This window comes from Mobula hypostoma, chromosome 1, assembly GCF_963921235.1.
Source record: "Mobula hypostoma chromosome 1, sMobHyp1.1, whole genome shotgun sequence".
Lineage (NCBI taxonomy): Eukaryota > Metazoa > Chordata > Chondrichthyes > Myliobatiformes > Myliobatidae > Mobula > Mobula hypostoma.
The window spans coordinates 111,368,869-111,382,738 of record NC_086097.1 but is presented as its reverse complement, the minus strand read 5'-3'; the positions used below and the strand labels follow the sequence as shown (position 1 = coordinate 111,382,738).

At 42.6% G+C, this 13,870-nt stretch overlaps 1 protein-coding gene across 11 annotated transcripts in view; it reads right to left on the bottom strand.

The window, feature by feature from the left end:
* Positions 1–6,235: 6,235 nt before the first annotated feature.
* Positions 6,236–13,870, bottom strand: part of lrrfip2 (leucine rich repeat (in FLII) interacting protein 2) — a 130,934-nt gene continuing 123,299 nt past the window's right edge. For all 11 annotated transcript variants that reach the window (XM_063054807.1, XM_063054829.1, XM_063054836.1 and 8 more), the window contains one exon: positions 6,236–13,233. In XM_063054807.1, coding sequence (XP_062910877.1) covers positions 13,123–13,233 — 111 coding nt within the window. In that variant the 3' untranslated portion in view covers positions 6,236–13,122. The remainder of the gene's footprint in view (positions 13,234–13,870) is intronic.

The window sequence follows — 13,870 nt, the reverse complement described above, 5'->3', positions numbered from 1 at the left end:
GATGACATAAAGGTTGGGGGAGTTGTGGACAGCGTGGAGGATTGCTGCAGGCTGCAGTGGGACATTGTCAGGATACAGAGCTGGGCTGAGAAGTGGCAGATGGAGTTCAACCCAGTAAAAGAGTGAAATGATTCATTTTGAAAGGTCAGATTTGAATGCAGACTACAGGGTTAATGATAGTATTCTTGGCAGAGTGGAGGAACGGGGGGATCTTGAGGACCATGGCCAATTGATCCCTCAAAGATGCCGCACAAGTTGATAGGGCTGTTAAGAAGGCATATAGTATATTGGCCTTCAGTAGACACAGGATTGAGGTCAAGAACTCCAAGGTAACGTTGCAGTTCTACAAACCCCTCGCGAGACTACACTTGGAATATTGAGTTCAGTTCTGGTCGTCTCAATATAAGAATGATGTGGAAGCTTTATAAAGGGTGCAGAGGAGATTTACCAGGATATTGCCTGGACTAGAGGGCATGTCTTATGAAGATAGAGTCATAGAACACTACAACAGAGGAAAAGGCCCTTCGGCCATTAGTTCATGTCAAACTATTAATCTGCCTAGTCTCATTGACCTGCCCATACATAGCCTTCCCATCCATGTATGTACCTATCGAATTTTCTCTTAAACATTGAAATCAAACCCACATCCAGCACTTCCACTGACAGCTCATTCCACACTCTCACCACCCTCTGAGTGAAGAGGTTCCCCCTCCAGTTCCACGTAAAAATGTCATTTTTCACCCTTAACCCATGAGCTCTAGTTCTAGTCTAGTCCTCACCCAAACTCGGTGGAAAAAGCCTGCTTGCATTTAAACTATCTATACTCATCATAATTTTGTACACCTCCATCAAATCTCCCCTTGTTCTCCTATGCTCTAGGGAATAAAGTTCTAACCTATTTGACCTTTCCCTATAACTCAGGTCCTCAAGTCCTGGCAACATCCTTGTATATTTTCTCCGCACCCTTTCAATCTTATTGACATCTTTCCTGTAGGTAGGTGACTAAAACTGCACACAATAGTCCAAATTAGGCCTCAAAAATGTCCTTTACAACTTCAACATAACATCCCATCTCCTGTACCTTGATTTATGAAGGCCAATGTGCCAAAAGTTTTCTTTTTGGACCTACCCATGACACCATTTTCAACGGATTATTGATCTGTATTCCCAGATCCCTCTGTTCTATCACACTCCTCAGTGTCCTACTGCTCAACAGAGCAAGTCCTATCCTACTTTGTCCTCCAAAACTGCAACACCTCACACTTGTCTGCACTAAATTCCATCTGGCAATTTTAAGTCCATTTTTTCAGCTGGTCCAGATCATCTTCCTCACTGTCCACTACACCCCAAATCTAGAGATCATTCACAAATTTGCTGATCCAATTTACATTATCACTCAGATCATTGATAAATATGATAAACAAGAACTGACCCAGCACCAATCCCTGCGGCGCACCATTCATCCATCACAGGTCTCCAGTCAAAGAGGCAATCATCTGCTACCACTCTCTGGCTTCTTCCAAGAAGCCAGTGTCTACTGTAATGTACTACCTCATCTTGAATGCCAAGCTAATGAACCTTCTTGACCAACCTCCCATATGAGACCTTGTCAAAATCGTTGCTACAGCCCATGTAGACAGCATCTACTTCCTTACCGCCATCAATTTCCCTGTAACTTTGAAAAACTCTAGCATTGGCGAGACACAACTTACCATGCACAAAGTGATGTTGTTAATCCCTAATCAGTCCATGTCTATCCAAATACCGACATATCCAGTCCCTCGGAATACCTTCTACTGACTTTCCCACTACTGACGTCAGTCTCACTGGCCTATAATTTCCTGGCTTATTCTTAGAGCCTTTCTTAAACAATGGAACAATATTAGCTATCTTCCAATCCTCCAGCAACTCATCCGTGGCTAAAGCTTTTTAAATAACTCTGCAATGGCCCCTGCTATACTTTGAGCGATCTAGAACTTTTCTCTAGCAAAGGAGGAAAGAATGGTGACTTTATACAGAAGTACAAGATTATAAGAGCCACAGATAGATTGGATATTCAGAGACTTTTTCCCAGGACAGGAATAGATAATACAAGGGGGCATTATTTTAAGGTGATTGGTACAGGGGCAGAGGTCAGATGCAAGTTCCTTACACAGAGAATGGTGGGTGCATGGCAAGCCCTTTCAGGGGTGGTGGCAGAGGCAGATAAATTAGGGGCATTTGAGAAAGTCTTAGATAGGTACATGGATGATAGTTTCTAGAGGGTTATGTAGGAGGAAAGGGTTAGATTGATCTCAAAGTAGGTTAAAAGGTCGGCACCATCATGGGCTGAAAAGCCTGTACTTACTGTAAAGTTCTATGTTCGTATTAGACATTTCCACCCTGGGAGAAACAGGCATTGGCTGCCCACTCTATCAAAGACCATTATCATCTTATATATCTTATTGTCTTCTGTGGGCAAACCAATTCAGAATCCACCCAGCTAAGTCTCCCTGGTTCCCATGCCGCGTGACTTTCCAAAGAGCCTACCATTGGAAACCGTTTCACACACGTTATACACCGTATCCACTGCTCTATTTTCAATTTGTTTTGTTACTTAGTCAGGCTTGTGAGGCACAACCTGCCCCTCACAAAGCCATGCAGACTAACCATAATCAGCCAACACTACTCCAAATGCTCATAAAGCCTGTACCTTTCTTGAAGAAAGGAATATCATTCACCACCCTTGTTCGTTGCCAAAGGCATAACAATCTCTTTCCCTCACTTCTCATAGTAACCTGGGGTATATCCCATCTGGCTCCAGGATCTTTTGTCTATCAAAAGTTTTTCAAAAGTTCTGGTACCATCTTTTTCCTTAACATTCACATGATCCAGCATATTAGCCTATTCTGCTCTGTCCTCACACTTGTCAAGGTTCCTGTCACTGATGTGTTTATTAAGGACCTCACCTATATCTTCTGACTCCAGGTATGTTTAACTTTTCACCTCTCATCAGTTGTACCCTCACTTCAGTCATCCTCCTGTACGTGCAAAAAACCATGGGGCTTTCCTTAATCCTACTCACTCAGGACTTCTTGTCTCCCCGTCTAGCTCTCCCAACTCTATTCTTAATCTCATTCTTTGCTACCTTATAACCCTCCAGAGCCCCATCTGATCCTTGCTTCCCGAACCTTAAGTACACTTCTTTCTTCCTCTTGATCAGATGTTTCATATCACTTGTCAAACATGGTTTCTTTCCCATCATCCTGTCCCTGCCTCAGTGGGACAAACCTATTCAGAACCCCTTAAAAGTGTCCATCCTCAATGTTTCCATTGTGCATTTACCTGAATACCTATTCTCAATAATTCACCCTCCCCCAGTTAAGTACTTTCCCATACTGTTTGCTCCTATCTGTGTACAAGGCGATAGTAAATGTCAGGGAGTTGTGGTCACTGTCTCTAAGCTGCTCACTCACCAAAATTCTGTCACAGATGCAATATGGCCTCTCTTCTAGTCAGCCTGTCCACATGATGAGTCAGGAATCCTTCCTGGACAAATTCCATCCAATCTGAAACTCTTGCATTAAGAAAGTGCAAGTCAATATTCAGGAAGTTGAAGTCAAACCTGACAACAACCCTATTATTTTTAGACCCTACTTTTTCTGGAATCTGCCTCCTGATTCACTCTGTATATCTATTGCTAATGGGTTGTCTATAGACCCATCGCTCCCTTCCTTTTTACTGACTTCCATCTACAATGACTCAACAGACATTCATAAAGTCATAGAACACTGCAGCACAACAGGCTCTTCAACCCATCTAGTCCATGCTGAACTATCATGCTTCCTAGTCCCATGGGCCTGCACCTGGACCATAGACCTTCATACCTCTCCCATTCATGTACTGATCCAAATTTCTCTTAAATATTGAAATCAAACCTGCATCCACCACTTCTGCTGGCAGCTCATTCCACACTCTTACCACTGAGTGGAGACAATCCCCTAAAGCTCCCCTAAAAAATTTCACCCTTCACGCAAAACATCTAGTTTTAGTCTCACCCAACCTCAGTGGAAAAAGCCTGCTTACATTTTCCCGATCAATATACCTCATAATTTTGTGTACCACCATTAAATCTCCTATGCTACAGGGAGTAAAGTCCTAACCTATTCAACCTTTCCCTATAATTCAGGTCCTCAAGTCACGGCAAAATACTTGCAAATTGTCTCTGTACGTTTTCAACCTTATTGCTATCTTTCCTGTAGTTAGATCACTATAACTGCCCACAGTACTCCAAATTTGGCCTCACCTACACTTCATGCACTTCCCTACTCCTTATCTCTGATATATAAAGTCCGAACTGCCAAGTGTGCCCAAAGTTCTCTTTACGACCATATGTGCTTGCGACGCCACATTCAAGAAATTATAGACTGGTATTCCCAGGTCCCTCTGTTCTACCGCACTCCTCAGTGCCCTACCACTCGCTGTGCAAGTCCTACCCTGCTTTGTCCTCCCAAAGTGCAACACCTGTCACTTGTCTGCATTAAATTCCACCACCAATCTTGGTGTCATCCACAAACCTGCTAATCTCTCCATGATCTCCTCCCTTTCTGCAGCTGTGATACTATCTCTGATTCACAATACTTTTACCTCCTTCCCTGTCTCTTTTGAAACATATAAACCCTAGAACAACCAGCAGCCAATCATGCCCTTGTGACAGGCAAATCTCTGTAATGGCCACATCATATATTCCATGCATTGATTCATGCTCAATTTCTCACATTAAAATAGATACATTTTAACCCATCCAACTGATTTCAATTACACCCAATCCATTGCTTATCCTTTCTCACATTCTCCCGACACATTGCATCAACCATTATACCAAATGCTCCATTATCTGACCTAGTTTAGGGTGGGGGTGGGGTGGGGAAGAGAACTAAGACAACAGGTTGGAGGATGGAGCAGTTGGTGTAAGGGAACACCAATTTCCCCATCAGCTCTCACAAACCAGCCTGCAAGGATATTGGTTGACCACTTGCTCAGGTGTAATATGTACCTATTGTTCAGGTCATAGCTTCCCCAGAAGAGATCCATAGATCTGAAACCCTACCCCCTACACCAATTCTTCAACCACACATTCATCTGCCATATGATCCTATGGGCACAGGCATCAGCCCTGAGATTGCTACCCTTGAGGTTATGCTTTTCAGCTTCCAACCTTGATCTCTGTATTCATTGCCCAGGACTGCATCCATTTTCCTACCTCTTTCATTGGCACCACTACATACCACGACTTACAGCTGAGACCCTTCCCCTTAAGAATGCTGCAGATTCGATCTGAGACATCCCTGACCCTAGCACTTTGGGAGGTAACATACCATCTGGATGTCTTTTACCTGAATCCCCTATCCTCACAGCTCTCCTCTTCTCCACCCTTCCCTTCTGAACCACAGAACCAGACTCAGTGCCAGAGATGATAATAATACTGTCAGCTGGTCACCACTGTGGCTTTCCCCTGGTATGTTCTCCACCCCTCCAACAATGACCCCCCCCCCACCCAATGCTGCTGAAAGTAGCTTTGAATAGCATGCAGTTGGAGATCGGAGGCCTAAGAAGACATAGATCACTCAGGTTCACCGATTGAGCAGAAATAGCAGTGACACACGGCAGTTTAGTGCTTTGAGCAGTGCTCAATTGGAGATCAGGATTGATTGGCAAGAACAGATTAAAGCAGGGACAAGCGGAGCGGCTCTCATTGGAGTGGTCAGGGTTAGAGTGGAATTTTTTTTTAGGCTTTAGCTCTACAAGGCTTCAGTGAGAGAAGGCAAAAAATCTGTAGGTAGAGTTCCCCCAACAATTCATTATTCTTCCTTCATTCTATTTGCAATTAGAGCAGTAGAGATGCCAGGTGGGATATTGGAATGCTCCTCTTGCAGGATGTGGGAAGGCAGGGAGACCTCCAGTGTCCCTGACTACACTTGCAAGAAGTGCATCTATCCAGCTGCAGCTTCTACCACTCTGCATTCAGGAGTTGGAGCTGGAAATGGATGAACTCCAGATCATTTGGGAGACTGAAGGGGTGATAGATAGAACATAGTAGTAACACCCAAAGTGCAGGACACAGGAGTGACACTGCAGAGTACCCCTGTGACCATCTCCCTCAACAACAGGTATACCACTTTGCATACCACTGGCGGGGCATCACCTAGCATCATGGTGATCCAGTCTCTGGCACTGAATCTGACTCTGCAACTTAGAAGGGAAGGGAAGGGGGAGGGGTGAAAAGAGTTCAGCGGTGGTGATAGGGGAAATTAAAACTTAAAGTTAGGGTGATCGGGGAATTCAAGTTAGAGAAACAGAAAGGAGGTTCTGTGGACGAGGATGAGATTTGTGATTTTCATACATGACCTAGATGAGGAAGTAGAGGGATGGGTTAGTAAATTTGCTGATGACACAAAGGTTGGAGGTGTGGGTAGTGTGGAAGCTGTGAAGGGTTACAGCGGGACATTGATAGGATGCAAAACTGGGCTGAGAAGTGGCAGATGGAATTCAACCCAGATAAGTGTGAGGTGGTTCATTTTGGTAGGTCAAATGTGATCACAGAATATAGAATTAATAGTAAGACTCTTGGTAGTGTGGAGGAGCAGAGGGATCTTGGGGTCCAAGTCCACAGGACACTCAAAGCTGCTACATAGGTTAACTCTGTGGTTAAGAAGGCATACAGTACATTGGCCTTCATCAATTGTGGGATTGAGTTTAAGAGCAGAGGGGTAATGTTGCAGCTATATAGGACCCTGGTCAGACCCCACTTGGAGTACTGTGCTCAATTCTGGTCGCTTCACTACAGGAAGGACATAGAAACCATAGAAAGGGTGCAGAGGAGATTTACGAGGATGTTGCCTGGATTGGGGAGCATGCCTTATGAGAATAGGTTGAGTGAACTTGGCCTTTTCTCCTTGGAGCCTCAGAGGATGAGAGGTGACCTGATAGAGTTGTACAAGATAATGAGAGGCATTGATCGTGTGGATAGTCAGAGTCTTTTCCCCAGGGCTGAAATGGCTAGCACGAGAGGGCATAGTTTTCAGGTGCTTGGAAGTAGGTACAGAGGAGATGTCAGGGGTAAGTATTTTTACAGAGTGGTGAGTGCGTGGAATGGGCTGCCGGCAGCGGTGGTGGAGGAAGAAATGATAGGGTCTTTTAAGAGACTCCTGGATGGCTACATGGAGCTTAGAAAAGTAGAGGGCTATGGGTAAAGCCTAGGTAGTTCTAAGGTAGGGACATGTTCAGCACAGCTTTGTGGGCCGAAGGGCCTGTATTGTGCTGTAGGTTTTCTATGTTTCTACGTTTCTTGGATGGTATGTTGCCTAACAGATACAAGGGTCTGGGACATCTCAGATCCAGTCCTCAACATTCTTAAGTAGGAGGGTGGACAGCCAGGGGTTGTGGTCCAAAGATATAGGTAGGAAGAGAGACAAGATTCTGTAAAATGAGTTCAAGTAGCTAGGTGCTAGGTTAAGGAGCAGGACCTGCAGCATTGTCAGGATTGCTACCCATGCCACATGCTAGCGAGGCTAGAAATGGGAAGATTATATAGTTTAACACATGGCTGAGGAGTTGGTGGAGAAGGGAGTGCATAAGATTATTGGATCATTGGGCTCTCTTCCAGGGACATTGGAGAAGGTTCAAAGGAAGTACACGAAAATGATTCCGGGATTGAAAAACTTTCATTTGAGAAGCATTTGGTGACTCTGGGTCTCTACTCACTGGAATTCAGAAGAATGAGGGGTGACCTCATTGAAACCCTATGGAATGTCGAAAGGCCTCGATAGAGTAGATGTGGAGAGAATGGGGGGATTGGTGGGGGAGTCTAAGACCGGAGGACATGGGCTCAAAATAGAGAACAGAGAGTAAGAGGAATTTCCTTCACCAGGTTGATAAGACTCTTGATTGGACAAGGAATAAAAGGGTACAGGGATTGGGGCTGAGATGGAAAATGGATCAGCTGTGATGAAATGGCAGAGTAGACTCAATAGACCAAATGGCTAATTCTGCTCCTACAACTTATGGTCTTATGGAAGGTGGGACCTATACAGAAGAGACGGTTTGCACCTGAACTGGAAGGGGAGGTTTGCCAATGCTGCATGGTAGGGTTTGAACTAAAGTTGCAGGGGGATGGGAACCAGAGTGCCCAGACAGATAGTGGAGAGGTTGCTGACACAGATGTTGTTAAGACCTCAGCCAAAATCAGGAATCAAAAGGTTGACAAACATGAAGAAATCTGCAGATATTGGAAATCCAAGGCAAAACACACAAAATGCTGGGGGAACTCAGCAGGTCTGGAAGCACCAATGGAAATGAATGAACAGTCGACATTTTGAACCGAGACCCTTCATCAGGAATCTGTGTGTTTTGCCATCAAAAGGTTGATAATGTTGGAACCAATGTCCTGAGCTGCATGTATTTCAATAAAAAGAGTATCACAGGAAAGGCAGATGAGATCAGGCATGGTTCAACACCTAGAATTATGATACTGTAGCCATTAGTGAGACTTGGTTGCAGGAGGGGCAGGACTGGCAGTTCAATATTCCAGGGTTCTGTTGTTCTAGATGCGACACAGCAGGAGGGATTAAAGGAGGAGGGGTGGTGTTACTAGTCAAGGAAAATGTCATGGTGTTGCTCAGTCAGGATAGACTTGAGAACTCATTTAGTGAGGCGATAAGGGTGGAACTGAGAAGTAAGAAAGATATGACCACATTAATGAGGCTATATTAGGCACAATAATCTGAGGGATTTAGAGGAACAAATTTACAGAGAGATTGCAGATTGTTACAAGAAACGTAAAGTTGTTGTAGCAGTTGATGTTAACTTTCCACATATTGACTGGGACTCCCATACTGTAAAAAGACTAGATGGGATAGAGTTTGTCAAATGTGTTCAGGAAGGTTTCCTTAATCAACACGTAGAAGTCCCAACAAGACAGCATGTGATACCTGATCCTCTATTATCACATATTAGGGAAATGAGACAGGGCAGGTGACAGAAGTTTATGTAGGGGAACACTTTGCACTTAGTGATCATAATGCCTTTACAAAGCTTGTATGTACCTGTCAGAATAAAAGGTAAAGACAATAAGTGTGAGGAACCTTGGTTTTCAAGAGATATTGAGGCCCTGGTTAGTTAAAAAAAAAGCAAGTGCATAGCAGGTATAGGCAGGTAGGAACAAACGAGTTGCTTATGGAGTATAAGAAATGCAAGAAACCAGGAAAGAAGGCATGAGGTTGCATGAGATTCTACAGATATTTTAAGAGCAAAAGGATTGCAAGGAGCAAAATTGGTCCTCTGGAAGATCAGAATGGTAATCCATGTATAGAGACAAGTGAGATGGGGAGGGGGTCTTAAATGATTGTTCTTTTGCATTTATTCATTCAGGAGACAGATATAGCGTCTATAGAAATGAGGCAAATTGGCATCATCCTCATGAACCGTATACTGTACAGATTACAGGAGGTGGCAAATTACAATGGATAAATTCCCAGTGCCTGACGAGTTGTTCCTTCGGAACCTGCAAGAGGCAAGTGCAGAAATTAAGTCATCATTAGCACAGGTGAGGTACCAGAGGATTAGAGAATAGCCAATGTTGTTCCACTGTTTAAGAAAGGCACCAAAATAAACCAGGAAATTATAGAACTGGTGAACCTGACATCAGTGGTGGGAAAGTTATTGGAAAGTATTATTCTAAAGGACTAATATATAAGTATTTGGATAGATGTACACTAATTAAGGATAGTCAGCATGGCTGTGTTGGTGGTACATCATGTTTAATCAATATTATAGCTTTTTGAGGAAATTACCAGGAAAGCTGATGAAGGCAAGGTAGTGGATGTTGTCTACATGGACTTTGGCAGGGCATTTGACAAGGTCCCACATGGAAGGTTGGTCAAGAAGGCTCATTAGCTTGGCATTCGAGATGAGGTAGTAAATTGGATTAGACATTAGCTTTGTGGGAAAATTCAGAGTGGCAATAGTTGGTTTCCTCTCTGACTTGAGACCTGTGACTAGTGGAGTGCAGCTGGAATCAGTGCTGGGTCTGTTGTTTGTCATCTATATCAACAATCTGGATGATAATATTGTTAACTGGATCAGCAGATTTGCGGATGATGCCAATATTGGGGGTGTAGTGGACAGTGAGGAAGGCTATCATGGCTTGCAGTGGTTTGAACCAACTAGAAAAATAGGCTGAAAAATGGCAGATGGAATTTAAGGCAAACAAGTGCGAGGTTTTGCTCTTTGATAGGACCAACCAGTGAATGGTAGACCACTTAGGTGTGTAGTAGAACAAGGGATCTGGGAATACAGGTCCATAGTTCATTTAACGTAGTGTCACAGGTAAATAGGGTCATAAAGAAAGCTTTTGGATGTTGCCGGGTCAGGAAGACCTGAGCTATAACGATAGATTGAAAAGGTTAGGACTTTATTCCTTGTAAATGTAGAAGATTGAGAGGGGATTTGATAGAGGTATACAAAATTATGAAGGGTATAAATAGGGTAAATGCAAACAGGCTTTTTTCCACTGAGGTTGGAGGGGGTACTACAACCAGAGGTCATGTATTAAGGGTGAAAGGTGAAAAGTTTAAGGGGAACATGAGGGAAAACTTCTTCAGTCTTAGGGTTGTGAGTGTGTAGGATGAACTTCCAGCACAGGTAGTGCATGCAAGCTCGATTTCAACATTCAAGAGAAGTTTGGATAAGTACATTGATGGTAGAGGTATGGAGGGCTATGGTACTGGTGCAGGTCAATGGGATTAGGTAGTTTAAATAGTTCAGCATGGACTAGATAGGCTGAAGGGCCTATTTCTATGCTGTACTTTTCTATGATTCTATCCCAACCGTATACAGTACTTATTATTTAGGGGAACAGCTACAGGGGTACTCTGCACCATCCGCTTATCCTTCTGCTGAGTCACCCAGCTACCCAACTCCTGCAACGTAGATGTCACTGCCTTCCTTTTGCATCCATCTATGAACTCATTCCCCAGAATGATCCGTTGGTCATCCAGCTTGAGCTCCAGTTCCCTCACACACTCTGTGAGGAACTGCACCAAGATGCACATTGAAGATATAGCAATCTCCCACTTCTTGCAATAGGAGCACAAAACTACCCTGGGATCCATTCTTGCTACTGTAGCTACATAAATAAAGAAACCAAAGCCTCACCGTGCCTCTGCCTCTTCTCAGCAAAGCTTCAGTTCTTCACTCCAACTCTGTCCCATTCCCACAATGGCGACTCCACTAAAACCTAAATTCTTTGTATTGGCCATTGCCAAGTACTGAAGAACCTAAACAATCTCAATCTCTGCAGAATTTCACAAAAGGCTTCAGTCATTTTTAAAATCTGACACTTACTCACCACAAGTAAGGCTCCAGGGGTTATAGACACAGCAAGTTCCATCACAGGCACCATGTTCTCTACTGCTGAAGGCAGCTTGAAGAGCTGGTGCCTCAAAATGTAGCATCCATCATAAGGACCCTCACCATCCAGAACATGTCCTCTTCTCATTATCATCATCTCACTGCCTCTCTGTGTAAAACCAAACATTTGCCCCACACATCCCCTTTGACCTTCAGTCTTCAAACCTCTCTAAAAAACACTTGAAGTTTGTCCAACCTTGCCTTTTGGCTCATCCCCTCTAATCCAGGCAGCATCGTGATAAATCTCTTCTGCATCCTTTCCAAAGCCTCCATATCCTTCCTTCAATGGGGCAAGCAAAATTGCACACAACGCACCCAGTGCAGCTTAACCATTTTCATATGGCTGCAACCTGACTCATATATTTCCGTGGCTGAATCAATGAAGGCAGGCATGCTGCCTGTACCACCTTATCTATTTGTTTGGTCACTTTCAGCATGTTGTCATTTTCAGGGACTATGGATTTGCACCCCAAGATCTCTCTCTCTCTACCTCAGTGCTCCTCATGGTCCTACCATTTACTTTCCTCTTACAATTAATTGGTTTCTATCTTGCCCACAAAGTTTCTACAATATTTCTGCTATTTCTACACATTTGTGTATCTTTCTCACTGACCACTTAACATTGTTAAGCAAGCAAACGTTTAGTCATTAAGTGCCTTACAGCCTCCTTCCTATGTGCACCCATTTCATGAAGACACAGACAGCAATGATAAAAAACATCATTAGTTATGCCATATAAAGTGTCCACGTTTACATTTAATGTCAAAACCCTCATTCACAAGCCTGTTTTCTTGAAAAGACCAAACATTTACAAACAAGGAACATAAGCAATGTTTTGAAGATGCAGTCCAATAGCTTTATAGAGCAAAAGATATAATTTTCCATTTGCTTTACTTTAATGAACATAGTAAGGAGTAGAGTGTTGCCACTTTTGTGTTTTGAAATACATAATACGGTGGTTGAAACTGATTCAACACTTACCTATAGTCCATTTATTTATGAGAATAAGTTGCATATAATTCTTTAGAATGTTAATTATGGAAAACCAAGTGTCACTTTTGGCAAATACTTGTTCCAGAAATTTGCATGTTTAGTTTTTAAAAGACAGATTATATTACTTTAGACCAAATGAACAGTCCATACATGTTGTTGATTAGGTAACAAAAGCAAGATAATCTTCACTACACCATAGAAAAGGCACTTGAAATGTGTAGTGGTGATTTATTATGGCCACTAAACAGTAGCCGATTTTTCAAAAGGAGCTTGTGAAGTTTTCTTCTGTATCAGTTCTGTTCATACAGTCCTTCAAGGTCTTTAAGCAACCACTATCATTTCTCAGCAGCAGAAAGGTAAATCATTCTGATGTACTAAAGCTATAACAATTCATATTTACATGCTAATTAGTCATATCAAGAACACATCCCAACTCAAAGAGTATAATTAACCCAGTGAGCTACAAGGTTACATAATTAACTATTATCAAACATGTAGACATTAGGTGATGTCTTCGTTCTCTCATAAATTACAAAAGTTTGTCTACATTTATAAATCCAGAGCCATATAGATAAACATGTTTCGGGATTTAATAGTGGCTGGGCCAATAGAAAAGGTCTATAAGTTGGAACATCTGGAGGTTTTGTTAGTTTAAGATGCAGTGCATTAGCTCTTTGATCTCTATTGCTGAGAGAGGAGTGCATTTCGATTGGCTTTCATTTTCTCTAATCGCTTCACCAAGTGGCTATTGGTCATTTCCATTTCCTCATTTCTATCCAATGCTAATCGCAACTGTGAAGAAGGAAAGAAGACACGTTAACTCAAACAGCAGTTGCATAGAAAATCTAAAAAAAACTGGAACTCTCAGAAAAAGGTGCCATATTTAAACTGATATAAAGCCAGAGGGGAGAATATAGAACATAGAACTGTTGAACATTACAGCACAGAAACAGGTCTTTTGGCCCTTTCTGGCTGTGCCGAACCATTTTTCTGCCTAGTCCCACTGACCTGCACCTGGACCATATCCCTCCATACACCTCTCATCCATGCACCTGTCCAAGTTTTTCTTAAATGTTAAAAGTGAGCTCTACGCTCCAGGGAATAAAATCATAACCTATTCAACCTTTCTCTGTAACTCAGTTTCTCAAGTCCTGGCAACATCCTTGTAAACCTTCTCTGCACTCTTTCAACCTTATTAATATCCTTCCTGTAATATAGAAATATTACTATTTTTATTATAAATATTATATATAAAATATATTAAAAATAATACAGAACATAGAAATTTACAGCACATTACAGTCCCTTTGACCCACAATGTTATACCAACCATGTAACCTACTCTAGAGAAGTTTACAGGATATTTACAAAACCATTTTTTAACATCTTGAATGCGCTGTTGGAGAGGTGGTGGAAGCAGATACAATAG